At 36.9% G+C, this 26,756-nt stretch overlaps 1 protein-coding gene across 1 annotated transcript in view; it reads left to right on the forward strand.

Moving 5' to 3' along the window:
- The window catches only part of cdh4 (cadherin 4, type 1, R-cadherin (retinal)), a 181,585-nt gene that overhangs the window by 104,679 nt on the left and 50,150 nt on the right, over nucleotides 1-26,756 (forward strand). The window contains 2 exon segments of the mRNA XM_043251330.1: nucleotides 15,288-15,514; nucleotides 22,127-22,315. Coding sequence (XP_043107265.1) covers nucleotides 15,288-15,514; nucleotides 22,127-22,315 — 416 coding nt within the window.

Raw genomic sequence — 26,756 nt, forward strand, 5'->3', positions numbered from 1 at the left:
ACACACAGAAAAGTTACGGCGAGACTGACAGAGAGGTCATACACGTCCTCCTTAAACTTTTTTTTGTGTGCTGCAAATGTTTATTTATTAACAGGGAGCTCAAAGGACGCCAAAGGGCTCCAGAGCTGATGAGATAGTGTGAGAGGTGAGAAGCCTTGTTGAGGAATATGTGAATGTGGTTTGAGACCACACACGATAAGCCAGTTTGTGTGTAGAGAGTGTGTAGGTGTGTATGTGAGGATCCCTTACCCTGATCATTATGGAGGACTTGCAAGCTAAAGGGAAAATCCTTGAATGCTTGCTCTATAAAAATGGAAATACAGCCGAGTATATGTGCTATGGTATTATTCAAGTCATGCTGAATATGCCCAATAATATCACCCTTGCTTTATGTTACAATGTAGCTTTCATAAAAGGAGGAGTTCACCCAAAAAATATAATTTCAGTTGTTTACATGTTATTTCAAAACCTAGTAGCTCAAAAGATGGCAAGGCACCCCTTGCAGAATCTGTGAAAAATCTTAACAAAATGCATGTTATGTTTTATTTAGTACTGTCCTAAATATAGATATTTTGCACAAAAGATGTTTACATATAGTCCACAAGATAAACAAATAGCAAAAATTATTCAAATAACCCCCCTCAAAAATTTTTACCTGGATGATCTACAACCGTTTTTTTTTTGCACTTTTCTTCAGAGAAATGCTCCATATCCTGCACATTTTTCAGTTTTCCAACATATTTTGCATATTTGACCCCTTTCCTACAGTGCCTGCATGATTTTGAGATCCATCTTTTCACAATGAGGACAGTTTAGGGGCTGAAATACAGCTATTAAAAAGGAAGGAAACAAGATGCATTAGGAGTGGGGGTTGAAAACTTTTGAACAGGATGAATATGTTCGATTTTTCTTATTTTTTATTTTTTTCTTCCATATAGTACTGCCCTTCGGAAGCAACAGAAGATGCATGTTTCTGTAAGACAAATTAAGTATGCCTTGATTTTAAATTATAAAAAGTTTTTCACCCCCATCTGCATTTTGTTTCCTTCTGGAGCATCAGTGAATGTTTGAAACTTTTTCAGTAGTTTAGAGTCATTAAACTGTCCTCGGTGTGAAAAGATGGATGTCGAAATCATACAGTCACTGTTGGAAAGGGTTCAAATATGCAAAAGATGCTGAAAAACTGAAGAATCTGCAGGACTTTTTTTCTGAAGGATTTTTCTGAAGAACAGCGCTCAGTTTAACTGTTCACAACCAACAAAGAACCCTTTAACAACCGTTACAATAATAAGGAGCTGAATGGCTAATAACAAAGCATGTACAGTATAGCATTGCTCGAAAATTTCAAGCTTGTTTGCGGCACAACCGAACGGAAAATAAAAAATCAAGAAGACAAAGGCTGTTTCGAAAGCCAGTGGAGATCCGGAAGGCCTGTAGTGAGTGTGTCCTTTGGAAGGTCAACTTTATGATCAATGGATGAAAAAAAAAAAAAAAGAAAAAGAAATCAGGAAATCACAAAGAGAAGAAAGCAAACATACTGCGCCTGCAAAGACGTGAGCATTTGACCTTTAAGGGTTTTTGTTCCGTGGTGAGATCAGAATCTGATAAGGAAAAAAAAAACTCTTAGCAGTCGTTGCACAGGGAGAAACCAGAGATAGTCAGACGGTGGAGGCCTGTCACACCTATTGTGTCGTTGCTCTTTGAGAAAACAATGAGTGTCCCTGTGGACCCGAGTACGGCCACCTGCCACTAAATGGCAAAGGAAGAGATTGCTTTGACAGTAACCTGCAGAGGAAGCAACCTTGGGAGTGTGTGTATTTGCATGTGTGTATGTGAACGTGTAAATTAGAAGACAGAAAGGTCAGAACTCCTGTCTTATAGCGTTCTTTGAGCTTACAGTCTCCAGCACTCAGCATGCTTTAACAGGCAGAGCGCAGGTGGAAACTATATCTTCGCATGCTGTGTTGTCACCTGTCGTCTTGATCAGGCAAAACCGTCTTTCGGAAGTCCTACAAAAAATAGGTCATTCCGAACAAGTAATTTCATTTTAAATAAACACGCTCATTTGTTTGTTTATTGCGCTTTTAACTTCGCTTTATAGCTCATTCAGGAAATGAAACTGAGATGTCCTTGAGATCTCTTTCATTAGTCATTTTTAGCTATATAAATCAACGAAAAGAGTTCAAAAGCAGCTGGGAGCTGTCGGAAAAAGAACGATGCAGATGAATGTAATGTTCGGATAAACAGGTATTTCTGGAACAGGCCACAGCCACTTCAAACAGTACCTCCAGGAGACAAATATGGATTCATTTCTAAAAGGTGCGTCATTGACCGTTAGAGTGTTCCAGGTCTGGTGAGGGAGGTATTGATTTTCTCTGTCTCTTTCTAAGGTGCTAGACTGAATATTTCAAGAATAAAAGACCACGTAATTAAACCATTTCACACCAGTGTTTTCTCTTCGATGGATCAAATTGTAGTAGCTTGACTTGACAGAAAAATAAAAATAAATAAATAATCGTCCAATCAAATACGTATCACACTACGCTAGACTCTAGACCGCATGCTGTGACCAGAGACACTCGTTTCAAATCTAGTTTTGTCATTCATTTTTTTCATTTTCAGTAGATTATGCATCCTCACTTTCATCAAAATCCCCCCTTTCCTTTTGTTCACTAACCATCTGCAATCAAATTAGTGAAATTCGAATCGTTTACATTTGCATTTTTTCCAAAGCGATTGCTAACTGAGCACAATAGAAGCAATCAGAACCGACAAAAGAGCGATAATATGACTAGTCTTGGTTAGTCTAACGCAGAACAGTTAGTAAGGGTTTTATGTTTGTTTTTTTTTTATAATAAATAAAAAGAAAACAAGTAGATCGAATAGAAAAAGAATAAAGAACAAATAGAGTGTTAGATGGTCATTTTGTATCGTGAAATATAAAGATAAAAAAAGTGTGTCATAGTTTATAATAAATAAAAAAATTGATTCAAAAATATTCTGTGTGCAAACATGAACTTTTCAAATTAATTAGTACACATTGTTTTTGTTATTCAAAAATATGTGAATATTTAAACTCTTGGATAAATATAGATGGAAATGAATGTAAGAAATGTATGAGAGTCTCAAATACATTTTCAGGATTTGTATATTTTATATTTTGTTCATTTTCAGTAACATTTCTTTAAAGCAGCATTCCCTTAATTTTCCTTTGGCATTAAAATTAATGGTATTCAGGTAAACAAAAAAATTTATATATTTGCATATATATATATATATATATATATATATATATATATATTTTATTAATATTTTCATTTTAATGTTACTTTTTAATTGTAGCTATTTATTCAGAATTTTTTATACTTTTATGCTCTGTTTAATTATTCGCTGTTCATCAAATCCTGATGCAGTTCCCTTAATCAGATGCTAAACCAGCACAGGCAGCGTTTGAAAACAAGTTATGCTTTCAGTGGGTGCGATTCATTCTCAGTGAATTCATCCCTTAGTATTTTGACTTACTTTCAACATGCATCCAGTTTCGCCTGTCAGTTTCAACAATGAGTCTTTTTTCTGCAAAAATTGTAGATATGTACTGAATGGCAGTTTTCCGTTCAGAGCTGATAAATCTATGACAGCGGGCACAGATGGGAGATTTAATCATCTGGACATAAGAATACTTGCAGTTATGAGTAAAAAGAAATATTTCATGAACAATTGACAGCATTAGTCAGTCTAACAGATTTTGGTGACTGCGAGAATGTGAGAAATTGTAAAAAGGAAAGATAACTATGTCAACTGCAGATGGGTCACACCACTGGTCTATTAGTAAGATTGATTAGTGTATCTAAATACTTGTTTGCTTTGGTCTTTTTAGAAATGCTGCTTAAATTGGACAGTGTGCTTTACTTTAGCTGTGAGGAAGTTGCACGCGAAAAAAGTTGGAAAATTCACAGCCATTCAAGTTTCAGTGGAAATCTCTGGCCACCGCTGTTGTTTTAAGCATCCCACCACGAGTGTTGTGCGTTTAAGATAGTGTGCTGGGTTCAAAACAGATAGAAATGAGCCTCAGCTGTTTGAAAATATGAGAATGTGTCTTATTTAAAAGCCCCCTCAGAAACATGGTCGCTGAACCTGAAACCGGTCCAATTATACAGACAGATGAGTCGACCGATCGTTCAGACAGCCCATCAACTGGCTAGCTTTGAAAATATGTAGTTTTGCTCACACACAAGTTACAAAGTCAGTTTATTTGATGAAGGCTGTCAGAGTGTTTTTGTGTGTTTTTACTCTGAAACCAAATCTCTAGTCAGCAGATATATATATATTTTTTTTTTAATTTATTTTTTTTTTCAGCATTTTTGTGGTTTTGAGGATTTTTGTGCTTCTTTCGAATGTATATTTACTTGAGTATGAGTGTGAAAAAAAAAAAAAAAAAAACTGGAGAAATGAGGATGGCTATACAACATCCACAGACCTCTGGTAGAAATGATAGCAGCAAATTAAAATTGCTGTTCCATTTAGGGAGTTGGGATTACTTGCCTTCAAGAAAAAAGGCAAGAAAGTGGAGAGAAATGCTGAGAAAATAAAGTGTTAAAGAGAGATAAAGCTAGGCAGAAGGCAACGCAAATTAAAAGCTTACTAACATCCCAAAACTTCAGTCAGTCCTTCTTGACAGAAGCGTGCTGTGTATTTTATTATTTATCAAATGTGCCTTCTGGGGAAATATTCTGAGTGCCTAAGACTATTGAACACAACAAGGGAACTGTGAATTAGAGAATGCAAACATCCCAGCCCTCCATTTTTACTGGCTTTTGTCTTCAGAATAATCACGTGAGTACTTATGTTCTATGAATAAGGAGTGCCTTGTCTATGTACATATATATCAAACTCTGTGACACTCTACAACTTGTATGAATGCAAAAGGCATGTCGAGGCGAATTGGCTGGCTGAGCAGAGCTGCTGCTGTTTGTTTACCTGTAATCTTGTACCTCTGGAGAGGTGATCAACACTAAAGTAGCTTCAGGCTTCTGTAGTGTCCTTGCGTCACACTTAAGCGAACGCACAGAAAAGCCTCAAGGCTGGTGTCTTTGCTTTCTTAAAACAAGCCGGGACAGAGGCCTGGAGGGACACCAGCAAATACGTGTCGCACAAAAATGATAAGTGATACGGACACTGTGTGGTGTGGTTGTTCAGGTTTTGTTTTGTATGTGGTTTTTAATACTTAATTTGCATTATTACACATTTTATACTGCATTTTTCTTTGGACCCCATAGAGCTCCATTAAGGCCCCGTTGGGGGTCCATTTGAAAACCATTGGTCATGACTAATTGAATGCGGGATGTTCAAGTCACGTGTGATTCTTTCATTTTAAAAATGATTTATCAATTTGACTCGTCCGTGAAAGGTATTCTAAATGTTAGTTATTTAGTTAAATAGTGCTGTTTATCATGTTTTGGTTTATGCTGTGTAAATTAGATAGTTTGTTGTAATTGGTGTAAATTGTTTTCTTGCTCCATTTGTTATTGCCGCACAAATTACATTGTGTCTGTGCACTGTTTTTATTTAGAATAAAACTAGGTTTATTACAGTTATGTTGCTTTGCATTGTACACACTATTTTGTAGTTGTATTACCAACATGTACAGAAATAAGGAACAAACCTAAAAATAGTAGCCATTAAAGGAATAGTTCATAGTTCATTATTTACTCTCCCTCAAAGAAGGATATTGTATAGGAAGTTTGTAACCAGGCTGTTTTGGTTACCATTGACTTCTAGAGTAGGAAATAAACAAAAAAACAATGGAAGTCAATGGTGACCCAAAGCAGCCTGATTACAAACTTTCTTCAAAATATCTTCCTTTGTGTTTGGCAGGACAAAGAAATTTGTACATACAAATTTTGAGGGTGAGTAAATGATGACATAATTTTTATTTTTGGGTCAACTATTCCTTTAACCATGGGCATTCATAACCTAAATACATGCGTTTTTTTTTTTCTTAAAATGTGAAACAATGGGACATTGGCCCATTTAAAGGTTTCTGGTTCATTTCTAGCTGGACGTGATCAATTGACTGAGCGATTAACTCTGTAATCTGTCCAAGCATTTCAACTGATTCGGTTTCAGCTGATAACTTGGGTTCAATTCAGTCCAGTCTGTGAAATGGGTGCAGCCAGTTTATTAAAAAGAACCAATTCAAAAGAATGCACCCAATAGGTTGTCAGTGTGACTAATGTTTTTGTACGAAACACATGCTTTTCTTTCATGCCAATGAGGTGTATTAATCACTTTGACACCTCCGACTGATGTTCGTTTCCCATTCTTTTAATTGTTTCCACTTCTCGGGGCTTCCGCACAACTTCTTTATCTCATGTCCGCTCTATTTTCTTGGGGCCTAAAGCACATCCTTCTATACTATGAGCTTCCAATTCTGAGATAAGAGAAGGAAAAGAGAACCGCAGTGTCCAGATTCTCTCTTCCAGGAGCAGCCATGTCCTTAAGGATCTCACTATCCTTGAGGGGCTTTTTTTTCAGAACAATTGCAACAAAATAGACTTTTTGCTATTTTATTGTGGTTATTTTTGTTTCATCATATATATATATATATATATATATATATATATATATATATATATATATATATATATATATATATATATATATATATATATATATACACACACAGTTTAAACAATCATGTAAACAGATTTAACTAAATAATGCAAACGTTTGCAGCATATTTTACCAGTACTTTTACATTACTTAATCTGTAATAAGACCTCTGCTCTGCTACCTCTACATCTTATCGCAATATAGCACCGTATTGTTTATTAACATCTTATGTTAGCAGAGTCTATAGGTGTGCAAAGTTGGTTTGTTTTTCACACAGTGGGAGTATGTATGCTATTTATAGCTGTTTGAGTTTGTAATAGTATTAATAATAAAAACTTGTAATGTAGTAATGCCTTGATGAAGCATTGCACATCTGCTTTCAAAGTTTATGCTGTTTCAAAATAACACTGCATAGGCTAATTAAACCGCATACTTCAAATATACTGCCACATTGAAGCAGGGTAGCTGAGGATGGCTGTTCTTTGCATATTTTGTCTCCAGGATGGCTATACTCCAGTACATGCAAGGAGGAGGAAAACAACTAGTTATACAGTAGTTTGTATTTTAGGCTGTTGGCTTGCAAGCCTCAGAAAAGGCGGTTTAGTTCACAGTTGTGAACTTACTTAAATGTTTTCATCCTCTGATTTGTGGACAAAGTGTCAAGACCTGCTGATTAAGTTCTCTTTGGCATTGCAGGACCTCAGTGATCAAGGCTAAAGAGTAAAAGATGGTTCTCGAGAGCTCTTTCAGAGAGAAACATAAATAATACAGGGCAGATGGATGTGGTTTTTTTACAGCATATTTGTATCTCAGGCACCTAGAAGCATCACACAAAAAGTGCTGTGTGCAGAAGAAAAAACAAGTGTTTTGGTTCATTCACGCTAATTAGCAGTCCAGACGTGTGGTTTTGTGAGGAGGATTTGAAGCACGTCCGATCTCTCTGCCATAGCTTGTTTTCCCAACACAAACTACACCTCAAACTCCAGACCTATCAAGTCACATCACAACTTGTTAGATTCTGTCATTCCAAAGAGAAAGTTGTGAAAACGGTGAATTAAAATATTTACTCAACAAGTCCTGAGCATATGCAAAAATAAATAAATACATAAATAGAAATGCACTGTTATAATCGACTTCATTAGACATAAACGCCATCATACTAAATAAAAAATCATACTGACCCCAAACTTTTGCATAATAGTGCTAAATAAAAGTATTATTCAAAAGACTGGCTTTTGAATAATAACAGCTTTTACTGGAAATGACAGTATTTTGTAACATTATAAACCTCGTCTTTACTGCCATTTTTATCAATCCATGCTGCATAAAAATGTAAATTTAAAAAAACGAATCGACCTCCAAACTTTTGAATAATAGAGTTAAAGTTTTTTTTGTTTTTTCAAAAAGACTGAGTTTTGAGTAATAACACATTTCATTTACAACGAATATTGTTTGTAACATTATAAACATATTTACTGCCACTTTTGATCAATTTAATGCATCCATGCTGCATAACAGCTTTTATTTTAAGTGAAAATCTTTTGCAACACCGTAACTTCTTTTGATCGATTTAATGCATCGTAAATCATACTGACCACAAACTTTTGAATAATAGTGCCAGAACGAAATCCGATCTCTCTGCCCTACTATCCCTCAAACTCCAGACCTATAAATACACGTTGCAACTTGTTAGATTTTGCCATCCCAAAGGCAAAGTCACAAAAAAAAAAAACCAAGGTATTAAAGTGTTTACTCAACATCCGGAGTGCATAATATGACAGTCACATCTGCGAATGTCATATTACTCACAAGCAGCGCATTTTCAGCGCTACGAGACTGCGAAGAGCGGCACAGACTCAGAGTGTTATAACCCACTTCGCTTCATCAAGCATAACCGCCATTGTCAAAAGTGACAGAATGTTTGGGTCAGGGGGGACCCGCGCGCGTGTGTGCCTGGGCTGGCGCGTGTGTGCGAGGGTAACAGTTTGGTGCCCTCACTGTCCCCCTGTCTTTGTGTTGTGTGGGTCTGCTGGTCGTACAGAGAGTTCTGTGCTGCCGTACATTATTCCTCCGTCAGTCAAGCGGAACAATGCAGCCCTCCAGTACCAGACCTGAAGACCTTGCCACGTGTATGTGTGTGTATGCGCACGCACACATCTACACTGTGCAGTTGTGAGTGTGTGGATGTCTTTGTGAATGTCATGCCCCTTTTTCCCAGTACTACCTGCAGTAGTGCGGCAGGTGGACCTGATCAGGCATGGGGTAATGGGAAAGACTATCTTTTATTCTTGCAAAGACATTAACACAATACCCTTTTTTTTGGCAGCCACCATTTAGACAGGAAGCATTTAAAAGGAATAGTTCACCTAGAAGTAAAAATTCCTTTTTATGCCCTCATGTCATTCAGTACCCTTAAATGTTTTTTTTTGCCCTTGTGAAAAAGTGTTTTTTGGCTGTAAGGCCAAAAAAAAAAAAAGTGACACTTAAGTTGCACGTCCTGTTCTGTGTTTTTGAAAGATGCCTATTATAATCACCAAGGCAGCATATATTTGATTTTTATTTCTTTTCTCTAGTCTTTGGTGTTACATTATCCTTCCGAAATAATTCTAATATGCTCATTCGTTGCTTAAGAAACATGTAATATTATCCGTGGTGAACACTGTTGTGCTGTTTAATGTTTTTCAGGAAACTGTGCTGCCCTTTTCAGGAATCTCTGATGTATGAAATGTTCAAACGAACACAATTTAGTTGAAACATTCTAAATATCTTACTGTCATTTTTGCTCAGTGTAATGTGTCCTTGTTTAATAAAGGTATTTATGGTTTCCAAAAAATTAAAAAGAGAGACACTCAAGAACCAGTAACATTTGATGTTAGCCAATCTGAATTGTATTTGCATATTTCTAATTGGAACAGGAAGTTGGAACGGACATTTGAACACTTGTCAATATCATCAATAGCAATCGGTATACAGCCTAGAAAATTCACACTTAATAGCTTGTACCAGAAACAAAAGCAGGCAAGACACTTTAAAATGAAAAAAAATTGTTCTTTAGTATTTAATTCAAAAAAGTGTATTGATGCTAAAGATAAATTGGAAGCACTTTACAATAAGTGTACATGAATAATCATGTCCTAATACGTAAACCAGTTCATCAAATATTAATTCTTCTTAAAGGTTTTAACTAATCATGAATTAATGAAGAGCTATCTTTAAGTACAACTGGAGTTGTAGTTATACACATGAACAACAGCAGCCTTAACTATGTTAGTATATGTTTGATACTTAATGCATTAATTAACAATTATGGCTAAACTGAATCGAAAAGTCTTTTTAAAAAAGAATAAGAAATTCTCTGCCTTTGAAATAAATGAAAAGAATTTAATACTATCTTTTTTGAACTCTTGTTTAAAAGTGTGACATAAATATTACTGGGTGGAAAAAGATGAGTTGATCTGTAGTGTAGAAAATACTAAATACACTAATAACTCATCTTGTTTTGTATTGTTCTCATTCCTTTTAAAGTCACTCTGATGATACAAGATCAATCATAAAGCTGCAAATGCCAAAAGTTCAAATAATGATATTACATTATTTTAATTTATTTCAAAGCCAGTGTATTACTTAAAGTGGCTGTTTGATTTAGTTTACTCATAAATATTTCTTAATGCTTTAACTATCAAATATGTACTGACATATAGTTAAGGCTGCTGTTATTCATGCTTGAAACCATACGAATCCAGCTCTTCATTAATTCATGATTAGTTAACTGTTTTAATAATCATTGGTATTTAATGAATTAAGTATTAATTTAGGCGCTAATGCATGATTATTCAAAAGTGTTACTGATAAATCTGATAAAACACCAGTTCTTATTCCAAAGACCATTTTATTAGACCCAAGAAAATGTGTGTAGTATAATATGTACGTTCAGTGCTTTTAATCATTTCTCTCTGGAAAGAGAGAGAATACATTTTAAATGAGCGCGTCTGTTGAAAGTCCATTTGCAAGGCAAGGTTTAGGTGTACTCTGGCATATAGATTAATCTAATGCTTACAGACATCAACTAAAAACCATCTTTGACGCTCACGTCCTTCAAAATCCTATCCATATTGCAGGAGTTGTTTTTCCACTTAGAGTTGATTCATGAGAAGGCTTCATCTTCAGCTCCAGATGACCCCTGAACACCTCTCTGTGTCTACACACCACCCAGTAAGGCCAAGAGCTTGTTGTAAAGCTTCTGAGTTTGTGATGTTGTTCTGTTTGTAAGCACAGGGCTGAATGACCTTCAGGGGAGCCTGTGGAGAACATCAAACGCTGCAGCTCTCCTGAACTGTCTTAACCTGTACTGTAGACCTGCACATGGAGAGGACACACCTCACAGCCACTCACTCCCCACCATCGTAGAGTTGCTTCTGGCTATATTTTTTTCTTCTTTTCTCTGTGTATTCCTCATTCTACCTAGCATTCTGTTTGTCTGCCTATCTATACATCTGTCTATCTATTTGTCTGTCTGTCCGTCTCAAGTGGCAACCTCCCGGTCTCTCTCGTGAAACCAACCCGGAGGTGACTAAAACTACAGTTCGTCGACTAGTGAGGGGGTGAATTTTTTATAACTTGTCCGTTTAAATTATATTAAGCCCTAAGGTTCTGCATAATTAAGGGCAACTTGAGTGACAGGCGGGTTGCCGCTGCTGTCACCACAGACAAGTTAGGTGGGCTTGGTTTCATCAACCAGCAGCTCCCGCCTCTTTTCGCTCTGCCCACTTTGAGCTTCAAAGATGCTGTGCAGAAACCTACAGGTGGTGGCATCACAGACAATACGTCTATGTTTATACAGTCTATGATCTATCTATCAGCTAGCTAGTTATATAGTTGTCTATCTATCTGGCCACATACTTATCGGCATACACTCATACACACTCTCACAGACACGATCATCTAGTTTTTCTTATTCTCATTCTTGCTTTTGGTCAATACCTCTCCCACATATCCTCTTACACATTAGACCTTGACATTCCAAAATCTGAATTGCAGTTTCAATAAAGCTGCCTTGTGCAGAAACGTCAATCGATTATCGATTTTTCTTGTTGTTTTTATTTATGCGTGCCGCAGTTAAAGCTTCTGACTTGAATGAGAAATTGTAATTGAATATTGTACTGGATTTTTCTGTGCTTCACACAGCCTCACATTTCAGTTTGTTTTGAATTGCTATTTCAAGGACCTCCTACTTGTACAGATATAGGTCTTTATATTGGATTTGAAGACTTGGCTGTCAGTCTGTGTGTTAATAGTGGGGATTTTACAAAATAGCTGATTCATTCAGGAACAAAAATTTGTTTTCATTATTGAATCACTGAATCATTCGTTATTAACACTTGCTATTAAAATGTGACCTGTATTGCGAGCTCTACAAATGCACATTATAATGACCAACATAAACAAGTTTGTGATCTAGTAGTCATGTCTGCATTCATATATCCTGTCCAACAAACTGTTTTTGCTTGTATTATGCACATTGTTTACTCACCAAGCTTTTCAAAATACACCTGAAACACTCAGTCCCCAGTTGCCTTATATTATACAAGTCCTATTGATGTGGACCAAATTTACATTAAGTACACTGTGTTAAACTGGTAGTCAGATGCTGGTCATCGCATGCCAAATTTAATCTAGAAGTTCATCAAATAAAACTCCAGATTGGTGCATTCCCAACCAGTTAGACTGCTGAATAAAGCTTGCCTGTTTTTATATTTAGTATGCATGAGGAAATCAATAAATGGACTTTTTATCTGAAGCTGAGACTCGTGGGCACATGTCTGTACAACCGTGTCTTTTGTTATGAAAGCGAGAAAGAAAGTAAGACAGAGAGGCTATGAGGGAATTCTGATTTGGCATCTTTGGCAACAGCACACTCTGAGGCCAACCATTCTTGCGTTCCCATGCCAACATCCCATCCCATAATGAAACAATATCATGCAGGACAACTCCTGAATTCAGTGTTTTTACTTATGCAAACACTCAAGATTTAGCCTTTGTCCCTTTATCCGCAGGTTTATCCTCTGTATGTCAGTTGTGGAGTGACAAAAAGCCTTCAATGGCAATAATTAGCTCATTCCATTAAAGCAAATTAGCCTAATTTACAAAAACATTGACTGCCGTTGTTGCTTCACAGAAACATCCATCTCTCTTTTTTATCATGAGTGTGTTTTTTTAATCTTTCCTGGTGCCAGATGTTTTTGTTGATGTTTAGTAAGGAAGGGGAAAAAAATAAATTAACAATTTTCCCATCAACAACAGGCTGCAATTAGAGCATTCAGACCATTCGTGACACTTGCCAAATAACAAAATCACTCTGATTCTTGATTTAAATCTTTATATATTTTCAGGAGAACTGACATAGTAAAATGTTATTATTCTCCCAGTATGATGCACTTTGTTTTTCCGTTTTGAGCAGAGCTTGTTAAAGTAGGCAGCATGCTTTCATGTGTCAGTGGTTTGGTGCTCATTCTGAAAACTGAATATTGGCATCTTCCCCTCCCCTTTGCAATTATTCACCAGACGAAACTCTGGAGCGTTGAGCAAGCCGTGCTGCAATTGGTGAAATGGATTCTACGCTTTATTAGCCTGTTGTTTTGGTGCATCTTCTGGTGGGAAGTCGTGTGGTAAATTGGATAGATGGCTTGATAAAAAGCTTGTCGTGCAAGATATTTCATGGTAGATTTTATTTATTTTTTATTTTTTACATTTTCACCCAGCACTCTTAACAAGTGACTTGGTCCCACAGTGATTTATGAAATCAATTTGTCTTGTTATCAGTGGGATTGTGGAGGAGAGATAAAATCAGAAGGAAGTGATTTTAGTTCCATCTTTCTTTCTTTTCAATCCTGAGGGAAGAAAGAGATGAGAGAAGCGGCACTCAGATCTATTTGGCATGCTTTGACCCTCTACTACTGGAAGTCTGCAAAGACTGAACACTGCCAGAACAATATGCACCTGAAGTGTCACTAATGAATAGATGAGACTGGGGCTAGTTGTCATAATGTTACATCTAAAAAACAAAAATGTGTTCTAGCGGTTTTGGTTTAAAATGCCTTAGTCAAAACAAGTATACTATTTTTGCTTTATTGTAGAAACTGTAGCTATAGTCGGTCAAATATGTTTTAAATGCTGTTTATATGAAATTTGAAACTCTGTATTAGCAGGACAATGCAATTCATTTTACTGGAGTGCAAAATGATCAGTGGACATTTATAGAAAAAAAGGTAACTTTATTTGCATGCATATTATTAGAATATTAGCCATTTATAGTGCTATTTAAGCACATATTTATGCCTTATTCTACATACCTAGTCATACCCAATACCTAAACTATCTTTCTAACTATTAATAAGTAGCAAATTAAGATTTTATTGAGGAAAAAATAGTTGTAGTTAATAGTTAACAAATGTTACCTATTCTATACTGTTACCAAAATAGCTTTAATTGTTTTGTCTTTACAAGTTCATTTTCAAAATTGAACTTAAATGAATAGTTCATCACAAAATAAATATTTGCTTAAAATGGGCCGTGCAAGATGTAGAAAGCATCACATCACTTGCTCATCAATCAGTCCTCTGCGATGAATGGGTGCCGTCAGAATGATTTAAACATCACAATAATCCACAAATAACAAACACGCAGCTTTTAAGTTTTCGCAAAATGTTAATGTATGGACTGTGTGGATTTTTGTGACGCGTTATTCAGCAGTTTTGACTGTCATTCACTTTAGAGGATCCAATGTGCAAATGATGTAATGCTAAATTTATCCAAATCTGCTACAGATTCGCCTGAGGGTGAGAAAATATGCACCAAATCTCACCACATTTTCCGGAGATCTATTCCTTTAACCTGGAGAAATGTGTACTATTTGTGAAAAGTAGTGCCTGGTTCCCCATATACTTAGAGCAGAAGTGGTCTACTAAAGTTTTACGCTTGAACTTGTGGTAAATGTGAAATAGAGCTCTAATTTTTAAACTGTGATTAATCTAGACATGGCACATGGCTCTCTCTCTCACTTGCTTGCTCACTTTAAGTAGAGCTGAAGCTGTGGAACTTTCCCTCAGGTGTAACTGAATGGACCATCTGCTATTGTTGACCAGAACCCTTCCCCAGCAAGCATAGCGGGAGAAAGCATATGACTCACTCATTCTGTTTGCTATCTTCACTTCTTTTAAGAGAAACTGAATTTTGTTGTTTATTAAGAGAATCCTTTTTTTGTATATACTATAAACATCATCGACAAATGGTATTTTATGTTTGGCGCATTGCTTATATTATTGGATTTAGCCATAGCCCATCGTTTATTACATATATGATTCATTTCATTTATTCCATTATTGACTTGTATGTGGCTGAATAAAGTGTTAATCAATAACACCTTGTCCACCTTAAATGCAATAACAACAATACGTTCATACTCTATATAACCACAATGTTTTATTTAATAAGCAGTTTAGCTTAGTAGGGGGGATAGACAATGACAAATGTGTGGGCATTAGCAATAAAACATTTTTCCCAGAAATAATAGTATTTTTGAACAGTTTTTTGTGGTTGCGTGTGGTAGCAAAGAGTTTCATTGTTATTAATTAACGTTTTTCTTACCCTCTACCCTCTCTTTCTGTCTTTTCTTGCAGTGAAGTTCGAAACCTGTCAACAAATAGAGGAGGTATCTTTCGAAAGCAGTGACCCAAAGTTCAGCATTCGGCGGGATGGCTCTCTTTACGCAGGGCAACATGTGACGAATCTAACTGAACCTATCCAGTTCATGGTGACAGCCAGAGACAGAGCGGGCAACTATATCTGGGAGACCACTGTTAAACTGGCCCTCGCTGGACACCTGCTATCACCTCCCGTTAACCAGGCAAGTACAAATTATGTGTCATTTAAGTCAAATATTATTCTAAAAATGTTATTTATAAAAAAAATATTATTTGTAACAATTTTATAGATTTTATCATTTTTTTTACTGAATTGTTGATCAAATAATGCATGTTGAACATAGCATAGTTTTTTCAAAAACCTTACAAAATCTTAAGACCCAAGCATTTTAATGGTAGCATGTATACAGTTTTTTAATTTGCATTTTACTTTTTATTTTGTTTTTGTATTTAGTGGGTATTGTAAAAAGCCGTGGGTGAATCTAGCAGCTCAGTAATGGAGTGCATGAAATAATGTACATTGATTGAGTTCATGGTTTTAGGGGGGTCGTGGGGGAGATGATGTGCCGTCTCACTGTAATTATTTGCCCATATAGCACAAGCAAGAACGAGATTCAATAACACGGCACAATGTTATTACATTTAAGCAATCATCAGATTTTGAAAAGTAGTTATAGCTTTTAAATTGATTACATTTCGGTTCTCTCTCGCGTGCATGTATGCACAGGCGACACTGTCACGTGTGGATCGCATTTAAAGGGTTTGCACAAGCCCTTGGCAACGTACCAAAAGTCATGATCTGATTATGAAAGTGAATGCTCAAATGTAATTTTTATACAAAAGATGAAAGGAGTAATATTTCATCCAAGTTGCCCCCCTCCCACCTCTTCACACCCGCGCAATTCTGCCACGATGTGTCCTGCTTGGCAAGTATCATTAAACTTTTAATACATGTGGCTGTCATGCTCATGTCCTGTGCTCTGGTGTAGAGCAGATGAGGTGTACAGGCTTTATATAGATGTCTTTCCCACTGGCATCGGACTGTTTCTGCATCCAAAGTGACCTAGAAATGCCAAGCAGAGAAGCAGGAATGCAGGTCCTCTAGGGATCCTGGAGTCTGGTCTGGCGAGCCCTATCCCCGTGTCCCTAACCCCACACATGTCCTCTCCTTCTGCACGACCATTTAGAGAAATGTCTCCTTGCCGGTTACGGCAGGTTACTGAAGGACAAACGCACATGTGTGCGCACACACACGAAGCAAGAAGATACTGGGTGTTCTGGGAAATGTGACTCTTTGCAACTCTCTGACCTAGTTGAGACCATAAATAATTAATGAAAAAATTATCAAAATAAAAATTAAGTTTAGCTCTCAGAGTATTTCAACATTAATACGTGTTTCATCTATTTACAAATTTCATCTATCTTGTCTCGAATTCCAGACAGATGAGATTTTCATGAACTAATTATCCTCAAGTAACTCAATGAAGTATCAAATAGCATGGGCGTAGGAACAATCTGACAAAGTAAGGGAACAAATTATGAACCTTAACATTTTGGCAGGCGTCCAGTCTACTGTCTACTACGGTTTAATGTTTTTTGTTTTCTGCATCATGGCCAAGCAAAAAATACCATGGAATTTGAATGCAATAATAATGGCATGTAATAAAAGTACCATGGATTTACCATCATAGTACCGTTTTAGTGAAGGGTTCCATGCATCTGACAGAAATTGTTATAATAGGCATTCCTTTCTCAATTTTCTATATATTTATTTAATCTGTTTTGCCCTCTTGACTTGAAAGACAGATATATTTAGAGGCAGCACTTAGGAAAATTAACATAGAAATTAGCACTTAAATGAACACACTCACATACAGAAATGCCCACACACACACACACACACACACACATATGCACTGCAAAGACTCATTTGCCATAAATGTAATTAAAAATAAGGCATCTCATTTACAAAGTAAGTAAGTCTTTTGTTACTTTGAAGTAACGTAGATGAAAGACGTTGATACGGAAGCTAGCTATTATCAAATGTGTATCAACAAAGATATCCCTCAGTGCAATTCTTCGTGCCTCTGCTGCGCGTAAATGTCAGTAGGTTACGTGTAGTTCATTATAAACTTGCATGGCATTTGCCTGGATAGTGTGGCTTGTATTTGTTTTATCCATATGCAGCTTTTATTCTAGTATATTCTGTTGTATCTCCTTCTGGGTTGACAAGTTCCAGCCAATGCTTTAGAGTTCAGCACAACAGTGCAGTTTCTTTGTCCCCCAACATGTTTTATTGAGCAAAGTTTCTATGCTTTTGGATGGTACAGGTCTAAAAATACCCAGGACTGTTCTTTGGCTGGCATTTAGCTCAATATGAGCCTCATCTGCCCCTAAGCTGGAGTTTGGTATTCATGTGTGCTGGGAATTATGTTCAGCAGCCATTAGGTCTGTTTTCCTTTCAACTATATAAATTCATATGAACAAAGAGTCAGAAACGAACTAATTTTAAGTCTTACAAGCTTTAAGCACAAAATAACGCAATATGTTGTTTATGTTCTTCACAGGTCGAATATTACACTAGCTGCACTGTATGAGACATTTGATTGGCTTAAAGAGAATCAAACACGAAAAAGCCATTTGTACAGGAATCTGGCAGCACTAGTCACATTTTGTATTTTTGATTGGCTGAAAACAAGTAGCAACCAAAAGAAGTCATTTGTTCAGCAATCAGATTAAAATTACAATTGGAGTTCACACATTACATTTCTTGTTTTTGAATGACTTAAAAAAAACAGCTCAATCATTTGGGAACTGGAGTTCACTAATTTCATCCCCTAAGACTAATTTGTTTAAGAAGCAAACTACACTGTTCACGCTGTATGTTTTTGAATTTGTGCTGGCTCAAAAGAGTCAAGTTGATGTTCCACCATAATTATTTTTTTGCTTCAATATCATATAACCTCCCCATAAAAAACTGACTGATACTGGTTATGTTCTATGTCATTCATTCACTAAAAAGAAGCAGTTCGTAAGACTAATTAGTTTGGGAATAAAACTGCACTAACACTGTATGTTTCATCCATAGACTAATAAAGACGGTGACACATTTCATCTTCCATCCACTATAAAAAAGTGAAGTCCATTCCCAATATGGCCCCATCATCTTGCACTGATGATATTATTCAGAGCTAGAGTTATGCAGTAGTGAACACTAGTCCTGCCCAAACTACCACAGACCCAATTGCGAGCTCAAATAACTAATTAAAAGCAAACTTATTTGAAAAACGAAGACGTGAACATAAATCAATGTGATAAGAACTGCTTAAAATGATAGAAACACTCTTCGAGGAAAAATAATTTAAAATGTAATTTGGTTGTTTAGTTTGTATCCTATTCGTTTAAATTGAGAGGTTGGGACTTATGGCTACACCCCTGCTAGCCACCAGATGGCGATCTAAATGTTTTGGCTTCACTTTTCATGTGTGCGGCATTCATGATTTCATCCTGTAGATTCAGTAGCGGTGTATTTGTTATAAATAAGAGCCTAATGCCACCTAGCTGACACGATTAGTGAAGCGTTTTTGTAGCACTTATTATAAACCCAGAGTAATTCTTTCTTCTCACCTTTTTAATAATGGAGCTTCAGTAAAAACCTAGGTACATATCCGTTTTCTCTCGACGGCAAGGTCTGGTGCGAAGAAAGTAGCAAATGACTGCTGCCTAATGGGGAATTTGCACATACTGGCATGTAATGGAAAAACTCCAGACAGGGTTGCAAGCAGTGCAGTGCGGCCCTATAGAACAATAACCTCCAGATGTCTGCTGCAGAGCTGCAGGCTGACTGATGCCCAAACGGGTTTCTTCTCAGCGGGGAGGGATGGGGAGCCAGCTGGCAGGGCTGGTTCTTCTGGAGCTACGGGAGCTCAGGGCAATCCAGGCAGCCATTTCACACATGCTGACTCCCGAATGCGCCCACACACACACACACACACACATACGTAGCAGCACATTCCCTACATCTGCCATGCGCCGTCCCACAACACAACATGCTTGTTCTAGTTTATTCTTTCCTCTCTGTCTGTTGTAATGGGTGCATTGCTTGTTGCCCTACCACAGGAATAAACATTTTCATTAGGCATGCTGTTGTAAGTCTGTGCCTTTCATTGGCGTCGCCATGCTATGCTGAATCAGACCAGCCTGGATTTTCCTGTGCTGTTGGCTGCACATTCGGAGGAATGCTTCTGCAGCGCCAGTGAGAGCTATTTGATAAATCAAGGTCTTTATCACAGCTTCCAATGTCCTGTTTGTCAGCAGGCAAAAAAAATGTTAGAGATGGAGCGAGAGACAGATCGAGAAGATGAAAACCCCACTTTAATGAACAGATCTGTGAAGGGAGAGATTAGGCTTTTGTCTGTGTTTAAACGTATTCGGCTATTCACACCATATCTCAATGCGTCCTCCCGAAGGTGACGTTGCTGACTGGGCATGCTCTTAAATATATAAAATACAAGAACCATTTTAGTTTCCCTAAAGAACCTTTCAGTTGACAGTTCTTTTAAAAAACGTTTGTTTTTGTATAAAGAACATTTTAATAGTTAAAATATTATTCAATTGACTTTGCAATAAAATAGTTTGCACATTAAAAGCTATCCTGCATTTCTCAGTAGCAAAGCTGGAACATCAGTTTTTGAAGCAGTTAAACTTACAGTTTCACTGTTAGTAATACAGTTAAAGTAATTTACGCATGCTTAATGTTTCACTTTCTCTAGTAACTGCATTAATCTGCATATTAATTGTTCAAGCCCTCATTACTTGTTCTAAAATTATGTTTTAGCAACACCAACGGAGACTTGTTTTTTTTTAACATGAACAATTTTAAAAGATATTTTGCCCATATTACCACCTCGGACGTGCACCATTTTTCAGTAATTCAGTGGCCCGTCGTCAGCATTTACTTACTTCATGGAACCATCGATGCAAGTTTAGACACAGGAGCTTCGAATGCCTTCTTATAATCTGTCCTTTGTCTGTGAGGATTATTTAGCCCTCACTGCTCAACTTGATTTCTCCTCAATCTCTTTACATTCTCCAATCTCTTCTTCCTCTATTTCACCCTCTTATGCACAGTAATTCCACCTGCCGCCCCCCGAAAGGTCTCGTCGCAGCCTCTCTGTATTGCAGCAGCGGGTACCTGTGAGCTTCGTGGATGAGTAGAGCTGAGGCGGAAGTGATTTTATCAGCGCCTCACAGCTGCCCTCCTCGCTCGTTCACGGCTCCCTCCCTCCGCTACAATCCCTCCATTTTCCGAGCCCCTGCAGCCAGAGCCATCAAGCTGTGAAAAATTAAAACAAAAGAGGGAAAAAATACAATATGTTTGCTCAGATTTGCCCCACATCTGTTCGAGCTCTTCTGCCGACAAACCATGTTTGTGAGACATTGATAGGCTGACCTGCCTACGCATGCTTGAGTTGGCAACCCCCGCCGGGGGGACGCGAGACAGGCCGAGAGAGAGAGATAGAAGACTGGGATTTGGCGTAAGCGTCTCGGCTCGAAAATGCAGTGCCACAAACGTCGAGGTGTCAGGGGAAGAAATGGCAACACAGGATTACATGAAAAGCTGACAATTCAGAGATGAGCGCTAAAGACACTAAATGAGCCGCAGGACAGTCCCCTTCCACACACACACACAGTCAGCCCCTGTGACAAACAGTGCTTGTTTGATTGGTCGCTTCAGCCCTTTTCCTTGGCCTTTGGATGAATCAAGTGAGGGTCAGCGGCAGCTCTAGTTTTTCTTGTCTAAATTATTGATGTGGTATTTCATCAATCTTTTTCATTGGGCACCCATGAGGAAATGTCATGGTATGCGTCACTGTGGTATTGCTGTGTTATAAGGGCTGGTTTACAGAGGCCTTGACGTGATTTGTCATTTTGATTGGTCGTTTTAGCAGAAACCCCACAGCTATGTTTACGATCCTGACTCAGGGCTCAGGTGTGCACGTACTGTTCCATGGCGATTTTGCACCATTGCCTCACAAATAATAAGTGATTAAATGTATGTGCTCCTAGGTGTTTTTGTCTCTTCGACCTGGCTGTTTTATGCATTTAATTGCTCTATTATGACTCCCGTAAGCGTTATCTTTATTTGTTCTAAATTCTTTATATTCAAAGTTTAAGAGTGTTGACAGATTTTGCAGTCTTATTGTATTGTAGTATTGTAGTCTTTATTGTTTTTTTTTCATTCATTCATTTTAGTCACTTTTCATTTTAGTCAAAATTATTTTTTTTTGTTTAAATAAATCTCAAACATGACTTACCTATACCACCATTATGAATTGAATTAAAACACCAACAAAGAAATTGTTAATTGAAATAAAACAAAAAAATTACAAACTTGAAGTACTATAATAAAACTAAACTGAAATAATAAAAGAAAACAGCACATAACTTTCATTTTAATTTATCTTTTAAAATTACATTTAATTTAAATTAAATTTTTTTTATTAAAATGTAAAAAGGTAAAAATTAAATTCTAATACAAAACCCTATTAAATACTATAATAGTATATAAATAATGCTTAAACAAAAAATAATTAGTGTTAATTAAAGCATTGTTCATTACTGGGTTTTTTTTGTTGTTTTTGTTTTTCAGTTTTTTTTATATTTTGAAAATGAAAATTTATAGTTTTCTTTTTGTATCATCATGATCTTATTTATAGTATCACATTTCATTCTCTATAGTTTCTTTTCAATATCCTGTCTTTGAGAATGTCAAGGTCTGCTTAATATGTATTGTTCATATATGTTTTCCACAGTTTGCTGGGGATGGTATTTATGGCGGATCCTCCCACAACCACTATCAAAATCCCAGACTCATTACGTTTCCACGACAACACCAGCGAGGCTCGTCCAATGGACTGCGGCGACAGAAGCGAGACTGGGTCATTCCACCAATCAACGTGCCTGAAAACTCCAGAGGACCCTTCCCTCAAGTTCTCGTCAGGGTCAGTAGCGGTTATGGTTCACAGCTAACTGTTATAAAAGGACTTAAAGGGGTTTTTTTTATTCAAGGTGAAAGACATTTCCATCGCCTTTGCTTAATGATCATATGGAATATTTTGACACATGACGCTTGGTTGTTAGTAGCACAGTACAACATTCAGCCATGAATGAAAAGACTCAAGATCTTGGCAAGCTTTGTCTCTCAGAACAGACAGTTCCGCAACTGAAGTTTCACTGTGTCCCTTCGAGACATAAAAGAACAAGCCTCTCTCAAGTCTCCTCACAGAAGCTTTTACCCAGGCCTCGCACTTCTGAAAGACAGAGCTTTCCTCGCCACGTCTCTTGAACCGCAGAGAAACCTAAGAGGTTAAAAAGCAGTATCACAGGTGAACATTTTCAAGAGCTTTCTTTCAGACAGCTCTTCTGCGTCTGCCGCTGAGAGCCCTTCTAAGGTAAGGAGAGGACTTGTGCTCCCTCTCTGAGTCAAGGGTTGATGAGGAGGGGGCTCAGAGGTAGATTGGCACAGGGTATCAACATCTCTCATCCATCTAATGCTTCTACAAAGCCTCTCCTTAACATTCTCCAGGATAAGATGAGAAATGAGGCTTTGAGGGATCTTTACTATCATATCTACAGGGTTCACTGCTAGGTTGGATGTAAGGCATAACGTACAGTAAGGGTCCTGATCAATGCTGTGTTCGCCGCCAACCAAGAACATCTTGTAATGAAAACGTTAAAAAAAATCAATAAAGCTTTTTAGCCTTAAGACAAATTAACTGCATTAATTAAATTTCAAAAGTCTTAGTTTTATAGACAGGGCTAAGCCCTTAGTACATTTAAGTCATTTTTATAAACATCCTTTATTAAAAAGCATTACTGGTCTGCATCTTAAGACAAACCAAATACACTGACATGTATTAAGATCATTCAGTGCAAAAAGAAAATGATAATCGTGGAATGTAGTTTATTGGTCATTACACCGTATATTTGGCGATTTAATGTCATTATTGACCAGTCAGAACCAAGTATTTTAGAGAGCAGTGTATACGAAAGGAAATCATGTGATTGAGGACTATAATGGTAGACTCAAACATACTTGGCATGGCAGCAGGTACTCCAAATGTTGAAGAGGATGTGTTCTCATAAAGAGTTTTTCTAGAAACCTGCACTAAAAAGTATCCTCCTCCACAGTACTTTGAGGTGTGTTATCCATGCCTGAGCTTCTCTGGGGTTCTACAAGCTTAGGTTTGTGTTATCTGTCGTTCAGACTCCAGCCTGGCCTTAGCATTCTGCGGACTGTCCTCATAAACTCCCTCACGGCCACTTGTACCTCAGATTACACCCATGGATTACTACAATCTCTTTCCACCGATGCTCACGCAGACGCATGGACATCACTTTAAACCACCCATATGGAAAGATTAGAAAACCTGTGAAAAAGCATGGAATCCATTTGAGGAGAGTTTTGATAACCCTTCTCACCTCTAGCCTTAAATGTTTGGCTTTACAGACCTGGGTCTGTGGGTGTGTGGCGCTGACACGTTATGCTTGTTGGCTATTTTCAGCCAATAAAAGATTACCTGCTGCAGCCAATACTAGGCCAAGTCCGCACTATGCCAAAGCAGATTATTCTGTACTGAAATAATTATAGAAAACATATATATGGCTTCTTTTCAGTTCTCTGGATTTTACTTTACATAGAGAATTCGTAATTTTGAGGCTTATATTTCATGTCAAAATCCCATCCTTTATGCATTTCTGAACAGGTTCTATAATATAGAAGACTTCTTGTAGTACCAAGGACATGATGTAACACACAGAACCTTGAATTACATCCATGCATTTGCATGTTGTTTTAAAAATTTGAAATTCACATCTGAGCATTTCGTTCAGCGAGAGCCTAGCCTGACCCATTTTTTAGCTCCCAAAATGTGTGCTTATTTCTCACAGAATTAATCAATACTCTTTCCAATCTCATAGGTGTAATTATGTAACGAGCAAATTATGTTATTAAGAATAACAACACGTTTTACTATTCAGTCGATTTTAATGAAATTGACAAACAAAAGATCTGGACAAAAGTGTCATTGGCACTCACCCTGTCTAAAGTGAGGGCTTGGCTTGTGTGTCACGCAGTAAATTGCCAGTAAACGGCAGCATTAAAGTTGATAGTGTGCATCTGCTGCTGTATCCATCTTGAAAATGTATTTGGTCTAAATTACATATATTAATGTATGTGTGTATATGTATATTACAAAAATATTACAAATCTTACAGTTTCCAGTACATATATATACACACATATATATATATATATATATATATATATATATATATATATATATATATATATAGTATATTACTAGTAGTTAATGATATTATTAATGCAAGGTATGTTAATGTATGTGTGCAATAAATAATGTAATATCTTTTTAGAAATTATAAAAATATGAAACAAATATATATATATATATAAAATATTATTATTATTACTTTATTAGTATTTTTATTATTATTTTTATATATATATATATATATATATATATATATATATATATATATATATATATATATATATATATATATATATATATATATGATTAACAGAATTCCTATTATTCTCTCTAGTTCCTCTAGTATGCTCTACTGTCTAATTCCCTTTATCACACAGTTGTCACTTTCCCTGCCTATTGTCTAGAGACACACAGCACTGAAGGACAATAGTGAGTTTCATTGACATGAATAAAAGCAAAGAAGCATTTATTCTTGTTTACATTTTCTACATCCCCAATTACCTGCAAAATTCGAATTCCAATAAACAACACATCCCCCCAACACACGCACACAAAATGAAAGCGGTGAATTCTTAATTTACTGACTAGCTCGAATCAATTTCCATTCTCCCATATTGGTCCATTAGCTCCGAGGGGAGATAGGGAAGCTCAGTGCACCTGGCCAGCTCTAGTATTCACATTCTCAGTGTCCTATTATTTGGTGAGCAGAGCTGGGGCTTTGTCGTCGCATGGATGATTTACAAAACTAACTGCAAAGGGCTGTGTGCTAATGCTTCTAATGGCTGCTTCCGCCTGACAATGGTGCTCGATGATACCTGGACCTGAGCTCAGAGAAAAGAAATAGATGGTTTGCAGTATAAAGCTTGGACATGTTTGCAACATCACACTAACCCGCTCGTTTTTCCGCATATTGTAAACTAAATAACAGGTCATGTTTCAAAGAGCATTAACTAATAGATTATAGGATTCACTTATTTAATTTATTCAACGTTATGAAACTTTTCATTTACCATGTATACTTTTACTATTTACTATTAATTTAAGCAGAATATTTGAAGATTTTTACCATGCCTTTACTATGAAAAGGACATTTTTAGGAATGCGAAAAGACCACAAATCATCAAAGAAGTCATCCACTTTCTGAAAGAAGTAACAGTGACTAAATTTGTGAATGAAAAATTCTAATGAATCAGTTCCTTTGGAACGATTCATTTGAAAAGTTAAATGATCCAGTTTCTAGGTTCATATTACTTGTTCAGTGATTTGTTTGCCGTTCTTAACAGCTCACGTGAGGTGAAGATTGTCAGTGACTAACGATTCAAATTTTGATGAATCGCATGAATCACTCTGTGTTTTGTGTGTGTGAGTGTGTGTGTCCAGAACGTCAGGTTTTGGAACGACGTGAGAATGAGTAGCAGATAACAGAATTTTCATTTTGAAGGATAGTGTTCCTTTAAGGACAGGCTGCGAGAACAAAGACTTGGCCGAAATGTTTATGCAATTTTGTCATATATGCAATCTAAACAGGTTTGCTGCAAACTCCTTGGGCATACCAATGAAAGACAGAAGTTTAGTTATTCTGTTTTGACTGGAGTCGAGATATCTGAGGGCGATCACCCACACAAAGGAGACATCAAGCTCTAATCTAAGCTGCTTGCTATGTGATTACACGTCTCTACCTCAAGCGAAAAATCCAGTGTGGTAGAAGCATAATTAGATCTCATGGAATGCTCCTTGACTAAAACTGGCAGTCATACATAGCCTATAGCATTACAGCTAGTGTAAGTGTCCTGGTGGGGCTCTTCTATTACCGCCTAACTTAATCAGAGCCAGTAAAAGCATGGGTCAGAGGGTAACATATTCACTTGAGTGGAGAGTCTGAATGATCGTTATTTCTCACGCTGGCCTTGAATAACTCTGCCGTTAAATAAGCAAGATGTATAGTAGGTTGCTTGTAATGTGAAACTTAGCTCAAGTGTTAGAAAGTTCACTCACTGAGCACCGAACTTCCTTGAATGTGGGCCCACATGATTTCAGCTTCAAGAACCTGCTCTAAATGGCTTGATGCAGTGGTCCGCTTGCGTTTGTGAGCATTTGTGTGTGGGTGTGCGTAATTTTAACTTAGAGAAAAATATTGTAATGAGAATGT

This window comes from Puntigrus tetrazona, chromosome 11 (assembly GCF_018831695.1).
Source record: "Puntigrus tetrazona isolate hp1 chromosome 11, ASM1883169v1, whole genome shotgun sequence".
NCBI classification, from domain to species: domain Eukaryota; kingdom Metazoa; phylum Chordata; class Actinopteri; order Cypriniformes; family Cyprinidae; genus Puntigrus; species Puntigrus tetrazona.